General features: G+C 51.1%; 1 protein-coding gene across 1 annotated transcript in view; it reads left to right on the top strand.

Annotated features, from left to right (window-relative positions):
* Window positions 1-220: 220 nt before the first annotated feature.
* CYP27A1 (cytochrome P450 family 27 subfamily A member 1) overlaps window positions 221-15,470 on the top strand; it is a 40,415-nt gene continuing 25,165 nt past the window's right edge. The window contains exon 1 of the mRNA NM_001190430.2: window positions 221-495. Within this exon, the coding sequence (NP_001177359.1) occupies window positions 232-495 (264 nt within the window). The 5' untranslated portion in view covers window positions 221-231. The remainder of the gene's footprint in view (window positions 496-15,470) is intronic.

The raw sequence follows: 15,470 nt of genomic DNA, 5'->3' as shown, positions 1-15,470 counted from the left end.
GGGTCCGGCACCCAGCGCTGGAGACAGGCCCTGCAGCACATTCGCGAGATCCCGCTTCGCAGGGGCGCGAGCACCGCGGGGCAGAGGAGGCGGGGAGAGGCCTGGCCGGCCTCCGCTCCGCCTGCCCGCGGCACCCCTGCCTCTGAGCCCGCCCCTTCGGCTCGGCCTGGCGGGCTGGCCCAGGTGCTGCGCACTCGCGACTCGAAGGCGCGGCCGCACGAACTCGGATCCATGGCTGCGCTGGGCTGCGCGAGGCTGAGGTGGGCGCTGCTGGGGCCGCGAGTGGCCGGCTGTGGCCTCTGCCCACAAGGAGCCAGAGCCAAGGCCGCGATCCCCACCGCCCTCCCCGCGGACGAAGCCGCCCAGGCTCCCGGAGCCGGGCCTGGGGACCGGCGGCGACGGCGGAGTCTGGAGGAGCTTCCGAGGTTAGGGCAGCTGCGTTTCTTCTATCAGGCGTTCGTGCAAGGCTACTTGCTGCACCTGCACAAGCTCCAGGTAACAGAGTGGGCGCACCTCGGCCTGGGACAGGGGTTGGGGGCGGGCGTCGCAACCGAGGAGCTGGAGGCGCTGGGCGAGAATTCCAGAACTTGGCTCTTCTGAGAGGTTGGTCCGCAGTGCTTTGGAAATCTCGCTTGAGCGGAAATAAACAGGATGCTAAGTGTTACCAGTCAGGAGACCAGCAAGGCGTCCGCGCACAGAGGTTGTGGGAGGAGGGAGGTGCCTTGGAGGCAGAAGCAGGTGCATGGGCCCGCAGGTGTTCTGGAATGACTGTTGAAGTTTGTGCCAATATCGGCTACCGCCGCCTTCTTCCAAAGCAGCTAACTTTAGGAGGATTCCAGAGGCTTCTTAGCAATTTGCAAGGTAAATTTCCCTTTAGAAGAAGAAAGATGTTGCTCCTCAGAGTGGGAAGATTCTGAGGGGCTTATGTAGTAGATCGCGGAGATGAGGTAGGGATGAGGGGCGAGCCCACGGCAACCGACGGAGACTGGAGAACCCGCCCCGGCCAGTGTGGTTAAGCTGGAGACATTTTAGGAAATGAACCGGAGGGAATCAGGTGGGGTCCTAATGACTGTTAATACTGAAGCTGGGATTCAGTGCAGTGAGGCCCCTGCCCGCATGGGGCTTCTGTGTTCCTTCGGGGGAAGATGGAGGACAAGGCGCTAAGCCAACACACAGTTAACCCCAGAGAGCGCGCTCTGGGGCAGACGCTGTTCTCAGGCTGGGTAGGGTCTTTGATTCACACGCACCCCCCAGGGGGCATTGGGATGTCAATGACTCACAGCCAGCAGGAGGCAGACCTTGCACAGGGGTGGGTAATCACCTGTGGGCCCTGTGGGTCCATGCTGGGAAGAAATCAAAAAGGAAGAGGAGCCGCAGGGACTGGGGGCAGGGCAGGCCTTTGAGGATGGCCTTGGTCCCTCTAAGGGTCAGTGACAGGCTCCTGAGCAGGCCCAGGGTGAAGGTGGCCTCCGAGCACCGCTGTCCAGGTTGTGGTATGTCCCGGAGACTGGGTTGGTCAGGAAAGGTGCAGAGAGTCGCACGTGATGAAGGCTCCGATGTGGCGGCATCCAGGGTGGAGTTAAGCCTAAGAGAGAAAATGACTTTGAGGGTTTGGGGTCGGGGATGGAGGGGACTTGACCACATCAGGAGCTGCAAGCTCTGTACCTGCCCTGTGAGGCTGCACTCACTTGCGATCTGCCCTGTTGGACTCGGGTTTCACAGGTCACACCATGTCTGAGAGGTAGACCAGATGGGCCTCCTCAGAGCCAGGAGACCAGGGTCCTGTGCACGCTCCCTGCTTGGTTTAACCTCTAGAACGGCGAGAGGCGAATGCCCCATCTGTGGGGACTGAGGGTTTCCTGGGAGGGGGGTGGAATTGGCTTGAGATTAATTCTAGAGTAGCCATTACCCAAGAAGCTCCAGATGGCTTAAGGAGGAGGAGGAAGCAGCAGAAAGCAAAAGAATGTGTGGCCTTTTAGAGGCAAGTTCTGGTTTCAGCCTTTGTATCCCAAAGATCCTGGGTCGTGTGACCCTGGATGAACACATGAGCTCGCTACGCACAGCTGAGGACTCAGTGCACCTGGGAGAGCAGGGGAGCAGCCCTACTGAGGACAAGGGTGTGGTCTGATGGCCCACTTTTGTAAAGTCAGCATTTGGTTGCCACTCAAACTGGCTCACACTGGAAAGCAGTTTTATTGGCTTGTAGAACTAAAATCTCTGCTAGCTGCCTGTCTGTCAGGTGTCAGTTGCTCCGGTCCGTTTGTGTGGCTGTAACAACATGCCGGAGGCTGCTTCAATCAGCCCACGGGTTTGGAGGTTGAAAGCCCGGGACCCCGTGGCCACACTGAGCTGGCCTCTGGTGAGAGCCTTCTGGCTGGATCGCAATGTGGTGGGCGGCTTCACGTGGCAGGAGCGCGTGCAAGAGAGAGAAGTCCCGTGGCAAGAGAGGAGGCAGAGACCAGAGAGCGGCCAGACTCTTGTATAACACCCCGGTCTTGTGGGAACTAATCCAGTCCCGGGAGACCAGCATTAGTGTTCGTGACCCAGACTCCCCCCTCCAAGATCCACCTCTCTCAGGTCTCATTTCAATACCATTACAGTGGAGACCGCAGGAGAACCATTGGAGGACAAACCACAGCACAGCAAGATTCATGAAGTCACAGCTATTTTTCTGCAGTTCTGTTGGTGCTGCTGTCTTGCACAAGCTGGTCGACTGCCTTGGCCTGGGTTACTGCCCTCCCTGAAACCATCAGAACAGTGGTATGAGACAGATACACTCTCCTCAGCTGAGGCCCTGGCTCCCCCTCCTACCCAACCATGGGGGAATTAGCCAGCCACAGTGTCCCTTGCACCCTCAGTTGATACAAATGGCATTATCGCACACCCAGTTGCTTAGAGCAGCTTACAGAAGCACTGTTGGACTTAAGGGCGCTGGGCAGGAATTAGGGCATGCACACTACTCCATAAATGAGGGTGCCTTTCTATCTCTTAATGTCAAGAGTGCTGGGAAAATGAACTGTGGGCGTGTTAAATATGCATGGGAATTTATATTAACTTTATGTCTCTCAGAGCTGCGGATGCTGTGAGTGGTGTAGCTCTTATCGTCGACACCTGGGTTGGGGCCCTCCTGTGCCCACACTGCTCCATGCTCATATTTGTCACTTCGTGTATCCTGTTTCTTATATTCTCCTGTTTAGGTGGCTTAGAATCTGGGTTGCAAGGCTCTGAGGCCAGGGCCTATCTCTTTCTTTCTTCTGTGCCCCAGCACTGGGCGCAGTCTTCGGTACGAGGGAGGTATATCTGGTGCACCCAGGGGGCGCCGCCGACAGTCCTCCTCTTTGTGACACTCTGGGTTGTTTGACATAAGAAAGAGTGAAGGAGAGGTGATGAGGGCGGTGGGCAGGGTGATGACTCCAGACCCTGCAGTCCTTGGCATTTCAGGTTCAGAAACGAAATTTTGTCCACGCATGCAGTGTGGGCAGACTACTGGGACTGACTCCACATCGATCAAACCCACAGAAACGAATGTGTGGTCTGGAGTGCCCGTGTGTTTATTGAGTGAGCAGGCCAACCCTCCTGCGGCACATGGTAGTCCATCTTCCAGGAACTTCTGTTACTAGTTATCTGTTGCTGGCTAACAAACCATGCCAGAGCCCGGTCGCTTCAAACAACAGGCATGTTTGCTCATGACTGTGTGGGCTAGGCATTTGGGCAGGTGTTTTTGAAACTGTTTATCTTTATTGTGGGATGGAATGAAGTATCAGCTCAGATGGCCAAATACAGCGGGGACGGCTCAAGTGGACCAATATGTCTGGGCTTCGGGTCTGTCTTTTGGCTGGTGTGCCACGGCTGCTGGAGCTGGATTAGCCAACGTGGCTTCTTCATGTGCATGTTCAGTGCCTGGGCTTGCCTAGTATCTCTGTCTCCTTCCACATGGCTGGCTGGGGCGTCCTTACAGCATGGTGGTCTTCAGAGAGACTTCATGGTGCTGGCTCCCCCCAGGTTGTGTTGTAAGACAGGTAAAAGTTGCCAGTTTCTTTTTTTTTTCTTTTTTCTTTTTTTTTTTTTTTTACAGGTAGAGTGGACAGTGAGAGAGAGACAGAGAGAAAGGTCTTCCTTTTCCGTTGGTTCACCCTCCAATGGCCGCCGCGGCCAGTGCGCTGCGGCCGGTGCACCGCGCTGATCCGATGGCAGGAGCCAGGTGCTTCTCCTGGTCTCCCATGGGGTGCAGGGCCCAAGCACTTGGGCCATCCTCCACTGCACTCTGGGGCCACAGCAGAGAGCTGGCCTGGAAGAGGGGCAACCGGGACAGAATCCGGCACCCCGACCGGGACTAGAACCCGGTGTGCCGGCGCCGCTAGGCGGAGGATTAGCCTAGTGAGCTGCGGCGCCGGCCGATGTTGCCAGTTTCTTAAGGCCTGGACCTGAAAAGTGACACAGCATCCTGTCCATGGCCTTCCTCTCACCAAAGTAGTTTCAAGGGCCACTGAGGCTCTGCAGAAGGCTCGGACCTCTTCATGGGAGGCTTTCAAAGCTCTCTGTAGCTGTCTTCAGTCTGCCACACACCTTTCCAAGGACCCAGGTACCTCGGGGGAGAGAGGAGCAGCTGTGTTCGTGGATTGCTTGGTGTGCAAAACCCAGGACTAGGGGAGTGCGGTTGAAGGAAACTCCATCCAGACCTGGAGAAGCTGGTTCAATGTGCTTCCCTGGTGCCTCTCGCTTGGAGAGCGAGAGAGAAATCCTGCCCAGCTCTGGCCGTGCGGCTGCCTTCCTCTGGATTCTGTAAAGACCACTCCCTCCATTCACACGTTCTTTTCTCAGCCGGGCTCATGCCCCTGGGTGGTGGATTTCCCTCCCCGGCACTCGTGTTACCGTCAAGCCTCTCAAAGATTATCCTCCAGTTACCTTGACGGGGCTCAATATTTTTTCGTGTCGCTTGGCAGACGTTACAGGTTGCCCGGGACACTGTGGCGGGACTGGGCGCCCTGCTGTTAAGCCTCAGGGACGGGAAATTTGAAACTAAGTATTAATGTCAAAAATGGATGAAGCATAGCAGTTTGGCAATTGGGCTGCCAGGGTTTTATCTTAGAGATAAATTATAGGGTCAATGAGATATTGAAGAATATTCAAGGTAGTATTCTTTGTGGTTGGGAAAGATTAGAATGACTTAAAAGTCCCATAGTGGGGGACTAATTAAATAAATTAGGATAAATTCATATGGCAAGATTTTATACAACCATTAACAAGAATAGGGGGAATCTAGTGTATAAATATGAATTGGTTGGTAAGAGATGGGAAGAAAATGAGGCGCAAAACTGTGTAATATGCCATCATGTGTGACTAAAGAGTGGCGTATATGTATTTGTTTTTGTAATATGTGAAAAGTATGTATTATGAAAAAACTACACGTGGGTTTCAACAATTTTTTGCAGCACGATAACCTGTTAATTCCGTCACTCCACAAACTTTTTGAAGTACCTTCCTGTGTATATATTTGCATATGCATAAATAGTCTCTAGGAAGACACACAAGAACTTGATAACCATGCTGCCTCCTGCGCTCTGGAGGTGACTTAGGAGGAAGACTTACTTCTCATTGCATACCCTCTTGTATTGCTTGAATTTGAACAGTGTGCATGTATTATTACAATTAAAGAAAAAAACAGCAAAAAGCTCAAGAGCAGGACATAAAAGGATAGCTGACCAAATGCATTCTTGTTCAGCGTAATATTTGGGGGTTTTTGGACAGCCCTTCCCGTCTTGTATCCCTGTCTGGTCCTTGGTCCTTACTGCTGGTGTCCAGCTCTGCATAGGCGTCCTGTTCTGCACCCTGCATGGCTTGCTCGTCATCCGTACCTCCTCCTTGCAGTACTCCCACTGCTGAACCCAGCTTGGCCCAGCGTGTAGACCCTGTTATGCTCAGCTCACAGAGGTTTGCCTCTGGGTGCTGTGGGCCTGTGGGCGCTGGGGGTGAGCAGTGCTGCTGGTAGGGCAAAACCTTTTCTTGGGTCACTTTCTGATCTGTTACTACCCCCATCCCATTTTTTTCCTAAGTCACAAAACCAGTGGGAGATTCCAACTCTCTGGTCCATATCTTTGTAACATGACAGTTCTGCCTTCTTGTGTAAAAACAGCTATTTTTCTGATTCTTGAAGTAATGGCCACACACTGCACAGAAATATGTTTGCAACTTTGTAAAATCAAAACCTCAGAAACATGCTGAGTGCCTATCAACTGGGGAATTAGAGTGTGATGTGTTGATGCAGTGGAGCCCTCTACAGCAGTCATGATGAAAACTACAGCTCCGTGTATCAATAGGCGTGACGCAAAAGAAGAGTTGAGTATAGAACACGTCCAGTAGGTTTCCACTCCTATAAATCATAATAAGCTCATGGAAATGCTATTGGTTACTACTGGATGCATATGTGGGGACTTCAGAAGCAGTGCAAAATGGAATTAAAGGGGCCCGTGTTATGGTGCAGTGGGTTAAGCCACCACCTGCAGTGCTGGCATCCTGTATCAGAACGCTGGTCGGAGGCCCTGCTACTCTGCTTGTGATCCAGCTCCCTGCTGATGCTCCTGGGCAAGCTGCTGAAGATGACCCAAATGTTTTGGCCCCTGCCACCCACGTGGGAAATCTGAATGGAGTTCCAGGAGCCTGGCTTCAGCCTGGCCCAGCCCTGGCTGTTGTAGCCATTTGGGGAGTGAACCAGCAGGCCAAAGATCTCTTTCTCTCTCTGTCTTCCTCTCTCTAAATTTTTTTTAATGGAATTTAAAGATAAATTGGGATGGGTATGTGGCACAGTGGTCAAGATATGCCCTGCTCGGGATACTCACATCTTATGTTGGAGGGCCTGAGTTCAAATCCCGGCTCTGCTTCCGATGCCAGCTTCCAGCTTATGTGAATTCTGGGAGGCAGCAGGTTCAAGTACTTAGGTCCCTGCCACCCGCATGGGAGACCTGAATTGAGTTCCAGGCTCCTGGCTTCAACCTGGCCCAGGCCCAGCTATTTTGGATGAAGCAGTGGATAGAACTTTGTGTGTGTGTGTGTGTGTGTGTGTGTGTGTGTCTTTGTTTCTTGGCCTTTCTACCACATTTTTTATTTGTCCTATGGAATTCTCCATTTCCAATATTTCATTTTGACTTCTCTTTAGGATCTCAATTTTATGGGAGAAATTTTCTTTCATGCCATGTGTGGATTTCATTAGTTCATGGATTTGCTTCTGATTACTTGATTACTCCTAAGTAATCCTACAATCAATTTTTTTAATTTGATTTCTGGCATTTCTTCAATGTCTTCATCTTCACTTCTAGTATTGAAGTGTTGTGATTTTGGAGGCATCATGTTGTCTTCCTTATTCTTGTTTTTTGAATCGCTGAGTTTATTATTAGGCATTTGTGGAGATACTTGTTGTTTTGTTTTTCCCTGTGATGGCTTTTATGTTTGACTATTCCTCTGTTGCTTAGTGGAGTGCCCGCTTTTTCAGTGAATACCCAGAGGTGAGTGCTGGGTGTGGTCACCGAGCTCTGTTCAGTGCTCCAGGGTGAAGGGACAGTTCAAGGTGATGTCCATGCTGGGCATGGTAAGTCTTCTCTCTCTCTCTCTCTCTCTCTCTCTCTCTCTAATCAGAGGACAGGTTTGTTCTGCTCTATTGGCGTAGTTTCATATTCACCTTTTCTTCTCACAGGAGACTGGTGCCTGGGCACTAGCCCCAGTGGGTACAGTGTTCATCCACACCACCACAAGAAACACACAAAGGATCTGTGCAGTCCTCAGTATAAGCATGGATCCTGCAGCAATGACCCTCACCAGGGAATCAGGGAGCCCTGAGTGTGTGGAGCCTCCCACAGTGACTGCCCAGAGTCTCAGCCATACCCTGTGCCTTCCCATGCAGCCACAGTATTTTCACAGTGGTGACATACAAGGCTCCCGCAGTCACCAGTACCCAGCCCCATGTCAGTTTTCCCAGACAGACTGAGGCGTCTCCACTTGGTTGCTGGGTACGTGGTCATGAGCTGGCACAGCTGTTGCATGTGTCCAAAATGGCAGCCACCCTCTCTCGGCTAGTTATAGGAAGCCAGTGCAGGCTGGTTGGGGAGAGAGAAATGTGCCCCGTTTCTTTCCCCTCTAGTTTGGCAGGTGCACTGTCCCGCTAGGGCTCCAAGCCAGATTCCCTCCAGGCTCTTCCTCAGCTTTATTGCCAGTGGCCTGGGCCGCTGCAATCTGGTCTCACCTCACTCTCCAAAGCTGGTGCTGGGGCTCTTGGCTATTGGGGTCCTGAGTTGTGGGAGTCCACACCTTCCACGTAGGTCCACGGTCCCTGTAATTTGTGTGGCATTTCCTCTGCTGTTTTCTCCCTAGCTCTCCCCTGAGACTGCACTCTTTCCACTTTTTTTATTTTATTTTTTTGAATTTTGAATATAAATTTTATTTTATTTTTAACTTTTATTTAATAAATATAAATTTCCAAAGTACAACTTTTGGATTATAGCCGCTTTTTCCCTCCATAACCTCCCCCCACCCACAACCCTCCTATCTCCCACTCCCTCTCCATTCCCATTCACATCAAGATTCATTTTCAATTATCTTTATATACAGAAGATCAATTTGGTATATACTAAGTAAAGATTTCAACAGTTTGCACCCACACAGAAACACAAAGTGTAAAGTACTGTTTGAGTACTAGTTATACCATTAATTCACATAGTACAACACATTAAGGAAAGAGATCCTACATGGGGAGTAAGTGCACAGTGACTCCTGTTGTTGATTTAACAATTTGACACTGTTGTTTATGGCATCAGTAATCACCCGAGGCTCTTGTCATGAGCTGCCAAGGCTATGGAAGGCTCTTGAGTTCACCAGCTCCGATCTTATTTAGATAAGGCCATAGTCAAACTGGAAGTTCTCTCCTCCCTTCAGAGAAAGGTACCTCCTTCTTTGCTGGCCTGTTCTTTCTACTGGGATCTCACTCGAAGAGATCTTTCATTTAGTTTTTTTTTTTTTTTGCCAGGGTGTCTTGGCTTTCTATGCCTGAAATATTCTCATGGGCTTTTTAGCCAGATCTGAATGCCTTAAGGGCTGATTCTGAGGCTAGAGTGCTGTTTAGGACATCTGCCATTCTATGAGTCTGCTGTGTACCCCACTTCCATATTGGATCATTCTCTGCATTTTAACTCTATCAGTTAGTATTGGTTGAGTGGAGAGAATACACCTGGGCAGGCCAGGCGGGGGGGCTCAGCAGAGAGGCAGAGGGCTGAGCACTCTTTACACTTTCTTAAAAACTATCTTCTCTTAGACTAGAGCAGTAAGCTCCCTCCCTATTCTGCTATCTTGAATCTCCTTCTTGGCCTTTCAAATAAAATTTTTTCAAGATTTGTTTTTATTTATTTGAAAGCCAGAGGTACAGAGAAACAGGGAAAGACAGAGATCTTCCATCTGCTAAGTTCCCTCCCCACATGGCCACAACTGCTGGGGCTGGGCCAGGTCAAAGCCGGGAGCCTATTCTGGGTCTCCCACGTTCGTGTAGGGGCCCAAGCACTTGGGCCGTCTTTCACTGCTTTTCCAGGTGCATTAACAGAGAGCTGGATTGGAAGTGGAGCAGTGGGTCTCGAACTGGTGCCCATATGTGACACCGGCACTGCAGAGGAGGCTTAATTTGCAATGTCACAATGCCAGCCCCTCAAATAAATTTTTAAAAATTTATCTTGGTGCAAAAAACACTTTGAAATCCATGCATAGCTTTTGTATAACATGCATTTCCCTTGAATGTTTTGAAGACCCAGTGGTTTGTAAAATCATATGAACATTGACAAGAAGGCCACATTTCAGAGACACAGTAGTGGCTGCTCTAGGGAGGGAGGACAAAGAGACTGGAGAAGACTGAGAAGGGAACTTAGTATCTGAAAATTTGCACTCAAGAAATATCCGAAGCAAATATGAAAAAATATGAACATTTCTCAATTCTGGGAGGGTGAGTACCTGGGAGTTTATAGTGTGGTTTCCTTGAATGTGCAATGTGAGAATATGTGTCATCAAAAAAGACAGTGGTCCTGCTTGTCCTAAGCGCCTGGGGTGCCGCTGGCCTGCTGTGTTCTTGGAGGAGGCCCTCACCGGCCAGGTGCAGAGCAGGAGAACCAGGAATGCTGTTAATTATTTCGCACCTCCTGTCACTTGGAAATGTGAATTCCACTTGTGTGAGGGAGTTGGGGCTAGCTCTGTGACAGCACGGAGACAGGGCCGTCCGGCTGGACTTGTCTTGGCCTTTGACCCAGAATGAGCCCTCTTTCTGACATCTGTCAGCTGAGGCCAAAGGGTGGCCTGAGCCTGAAGTGACTTCTCTCTGTTTAATCCAACTGACGGCTGCCAGCTTTGGATGCCGGGTATGTTGATACTGGCAAAACTGTGCTTGGAGCTTGTTGAATTTGCTTTGATGGTCAAGGTTCCTTACTTGCTGTTTTAGTGCTGTTTTCTTGTGCTGAGAGCCACTCTAAGGAGTGCACTCTCCATAAACTAAGCAGGAGACTAGCACATTAAAGGCGATATCAATTTTTGGGGGTGGGGAGTAGGTAGATTTCAGATGATTTTGTTTTTTAAGATTTATGTATTTATTGAGAGGGAGAGTTACACAGAGAGAGGAGTGGCAGAGAGAAGAAGTCTTCCATCCACTGATACACTCCCCAAATGGCCGCAACAGCCAGAGCTGCGCTGATCCCAAGCCAGAGCCAGGAGCTTCTTCTGGGTCTCCCATGTGGGTGCAGTGGCCCAAGCACTTGGGCCATTTTCTACTGCTTTCCCAGGCGATAGCAGAAAGCTGGATCGGAAATGGAGCAGCAAGGACTTGAACCGGCGCCCATATGGGATGCTGGCACTGCAGGAGGCAGTTTTACCTGCTACTCCACAGTGCCAACCCTGATTTTGTTTTTTTAAGATTTATTTATTTATTTGAGAGGCAGAGTCACAGAGAGAGGGAGAGGCAGAGAGAGAGGTCTTTCATCTGCTGGTTCACTCTCCAAATGGCCACAACAACTGGAGCTGGGCTGATCCAAAGCCAGGAACCAGTGACTTCTTCCAAGTCTCCCATGTGGGCGCAGGGCCCAAGCACTTGGGCCGTCTTCCACAGCTTTCCCAGGCCACCAACAGGGAGCTGGATTGGAAGTGGAGCATCCGAGACTCAAACCAGTACCCATATTGGATGCAGGCACTGCAGGCAGTGGCTTTATATGCTGCACCACAGTGCCGGCCCCTCAGGTGATTTTAATGTTCTATGTTTTGGTAACAGTATATTGAGATATAATCGCATAATTTGTGGTGGACCCATTAAAAATGTAGTATAGAGTATGTGCACAGAGTTGTGCAGCCACCATCCGAGAGAGAAACCTGGGACCCTGTAGCAGTCTCCCTTCATTCTCTAAACCCTCACCCCCCCCCCCCGTCCCCACCCCCTTGGCAACCAAGAACTACTTGCTGTCTCTGTGGCTTTTGTCTGTTGTGAACATCACCAACCACGTGGAATCATTCAATGTGCCATCTTTTGTGACAGGCTTATTTTGCTTAGCGTAATATTGTAGCATCAGCCCTTGGTCCCGTATTATGACTGAGTAATATTCCCTTGTAGGGATAGGCTACAATTTGTTTATCATTCAGCTACTAATGGGTGTCTGGGTTGTTGCCACTTTTTGACTTGGGATCACTCTTTGAGTTTTTTTTTTTTTGATAATTTTTCAAAAAAAGATTTATTTACTTATTTGAGAGGTAGAGTTACAGACAGAGGGAGGGAGAGACAGAGAGAAAGGTCTTTCATCCGCTGGCTCACTCCCCAAATGGTCGCAACAGCCAGGGCTGGGCCAGGAGCCTGGAGCTTCTTCCTGTTCTCCCATGTGGGTGCAGGGGCCCAAGCACTTGGGCCATCTTCCACTGTTTTCCCAGGCCACAGCAGAGAGCTGGATCAGAAGAGAAGCAGCCAGAACTCAAACTGGTGCCATATGGTATGCCAGTGCCGCAGGTGGAGGCTTACCCTACTACGCCACAGCACCAGCCCCCACTATTTGAGTTTTTGAGGTACATACAACCCAGAATTGAGTTTCCTAAACTTTTTTGGGTTCCCAGCCCTGCAAAGAGTTTATACACTGCATAATGCAGAGGATTCCTGCCCTCGTCTCTGACTCCCAGCTTCTGCACAACCCAGTTTGTGACCTCTTGCCTGGGAGGTGAAGGGGAGCCTTCATCAGTTTAGTTGATGGCCACTGGGGTCTGCCTTGGGTTGTCCACCTTACCACAAGGCCCAGCCACTGTGCACCTTTGGGAGCAGTAATGTATAATGCCTTCATTGAAGCAATGAGGACGTATGACTAAAGTCAAGGCCAAGGCCCAGCAGATGCAACCAGTCCCGTCTAGATAGTTTATTACTTATATTGGCCGGCGCCGCGGCTCACTAGGCTAATCCTCCACCTTGCGGCGCCGGCACACCGGGTTCTAGTCCCGGTCGGGGCGCCGGATTCTGTCCCGGTTGCCCCTCTTCCAGGCCAGCTCTCTGCTATGGCCAGGGAGTGCAGTGGAGGATGACCCAGGTGCTTGGGCCCTGCACCCCATGGGAGACCAGGAAAAGCACCTGGCTCCTGGCTCCTGCCATCTGATCAGCGCGGTGCGCCGGCTGCAGCGGCGGCCATTGGAGGGTGAACCAACGGCAAAGGAAGACCTTTCTCTCTCTGTCTCTCTCTCTCACTGTCCACTCTGCCTGTCAAAAATTAAAAAAAAAAAAAAAAAAAAAAAAGATAGTTTATTACTTATATAGATGGTGAAAAACAGAGTAAGCCAAAGGTGCCAGGTCTCCAAGGTCCTTGTCCCACACACCCCAAAGGGCAATACCAAAACAAGAGGGGTGGGGCTTGTGGCACGCTGGGTTAAGCTGCTGCTTGGGACCCAGCACCCCATATCAGAGGTCCTGGGTTCAGGTCTTCGGATCCAGCTTCCTGTTACTACTCCTTGAGAGGCAGCAGATGGTGGCTCAACTATTCTAGTTCCTGCCACCCTCGTGGGAGACCCAGCTGGTGTAGTTCCTGGCTGCTGGCTTCAGCTGTCTCAGTGGTTTGGGGAGGGAAGCAGCATCCTGCCCTGAGGCTCTCTTCTGAGGGGGGCACAGGACAGAAAGCCCTTGTTCCAGTCTGGGAGGGAGACAGTGTGATGCTGTCTCATGGCAGACTCCCAGGGAGATATGGAGGTGAGGGGAGGTGGCCTCCTTACCCCCATTCTTTTCTTTTCTTTTTTTTTTAATTTATTTTGACAGGCAGAGTTAGACAGTGAGAGAGAGAGACAGAGAAAGAAGTCTTCCTTCCGTTGGTTCACCCCCCCAAATGGCCTCTATGGCTGGCGCACCGTGCCAATCTGAAGCCAGGAGCCAGTGCTTCCTCCTGGTCTCCCATGTGGGTGCAGGGCCCAGGCACTTGGGCCATCCTCCACTGCCTTCCCGGGCCACAGCAGAGAGCTGGCCTGGAAGAGGAACAACCGGGACCAGAACCCAGCACCCACAGGGGATGCCTGCACCGTAGGCAGAGGATTAACCAAGTGAGCCATGGTGCCATCTCCCCTCCACCCCCATTCTTTTCCATTTCAGGAGGATCCCGGTGGTCTGGCAAAACTCCTGTGCTGTGGCTCAAGTCTTTGCATGAGTGGCTGTTTGCAGGGTTGACAGATTAGGGCCCGTTCCTCCACAATTCCACCCACCACCTTTTGGCTGATCGCCTGGGAGTTCTCAGGGGCACAGGTCAGCCCTGGCAGATGGACGCGAGTTGACTTTGCCGAGACCTGTTCTGTTTGTCCCGGGCAGTACCAGATGACAGTGTGTCCAGCCACAGCTCCCTGCAGGTTGGGCAGGCCTCCTCGGGTGGACTGCAGCCAGGCCTCCCCCGCGGCAATGCAACCAAAGGCTGGCCTGTGGCAACCTGCTGACAACTTTGGGACAACTTGTGACATCTAAACAAAAAAGGCCAACAGGAATAGGGAGAGAATAAGCCAGCATCCAGAAAGCTGATCTTGCATCATCTTTGTGGAGGCTGAACCTCTTGGGGAAATGTCTCAAGTTCTTAGATTCCGATTCTTCCATGGCCAGAGGTCAAGTTGAGTGGGGTAGCAGCTGTCCGGGCCAGTTGTCTTATGTATCAGAGATGAGAGACAGATCAACAGTGCCTTCCCCCCTCCGCTCTTCCTGGGCTTGGTGCCTGATGTCCTCCAAGCCACAGTTGGTCTCTTTCCAGTCACGCTATGCTTTCTCCTAGTCATCCTTGTGTCTTACCCACACACGTGCCCCATTTGTCCCAAGATGACTCAGCAGTTTCTTCCTTGTACAGGTATCGAGAGCGTCTCGCACTCCCGATGTGTGAGCCGTGTGAGGCCCAGCTTTGGAGCTGTCACCTTATTCACGTGATCCTTGTCATCTCTCACCCTGATCCCCAAAGCAGCTCTGATGACACCAGGTCCCAGCTGTTTGTTCCCTTTCTCTTCTTGCTACTTGCAAACGCCAGTAGCCTGCCTTCCCAAGGAGTAGGTATGGGAAGAAAAAGAACACAACGAGGGGCCATTGCTGTGGTGTGGCGGGTAAAGCCGCCGCCTGCAGCGCCAGCATCCCGTATTGATATCGGAGATGGTTCCCTAAAATCTATATGAAAATGCGGCCCCTTAAAGTTCCCCAGAAGCGCCATCTGGGATGCCACATATGTTACCGGAATTTGGGGTGCCATATGATATCACTGTATGCTTATTAGTAGATTCCCAATATTGAGACCAGGAGGAAGTACCTGGCTCCTGGCTTTGGATCGGCACAGCGCGCCGGCCGTAGCAGCCATTTGGGGGGTGAAACAACGGAAGGAAGACCTTTCTCTCTGTCTCTCTCTCACTGTCTAACTCTGCCTGTCAAAAAAAAAAAAATAGATCCCCAATATTAATAAGCTGAGAGGGTTCTTGCCTAATATTTAGAGAAGAATTCTAAATACCAGCATCCATAAACGAGGCAGCATGGTACATTTTAAGCTTTTATTTAGTGCAAAAGGTGCATAGGAGAGTGAGAGCTTTATTTAAGAGAGAGGGGTAAATTTGGGTTCATACCGAGCACCAGGAACCAGCCACGTGGAGGAGCATCTAGGCCAGGAAGCCTAGGGCGGGTGGCCCGAAGGCCACGCGCCCTGGAGGCGCAGGGCTACAGCAAGCCCCCTCCTGGCAAGAGGCCAGGGCAAAGAAGACACACTGTGTCCCAAGCTTTTAACCCACTTCCAAAGGGGAGTGGTTAATTAACCTGATTGGCTGGTGGGCACCCAGGTGTAGCCAGGTAGGGGCATGAGGTCACACAGGGGCATGGCGAAGGTGTGGTCTTCCAGCTCACAAACCTAATCTATTTTAACCTGTATGCCTGTCTACTTCAATATGGGCGCTGGTTCGAGTCCTGGATGCTCCACTTCTGATCCAGCTCGTTGCTATGT

This window comes from Oryctolagus cuniculus, chromosome 3, assembly GCF_964237555.1.
Source record: "Oryctolagus cuniculus chromosome 3, mOryCun1.1, whole genome shotgun sequence".
Taxonomy (NCBI): Eukaryota; Metazoa; Chordata; class Mammalia; order Lagomorpha; family Leporidae; genus Oryctolagus; species Oryctolagus cuniculus.
This window is presented reverse-complemented; position numbering and strand designations above follow the sequence as displayed.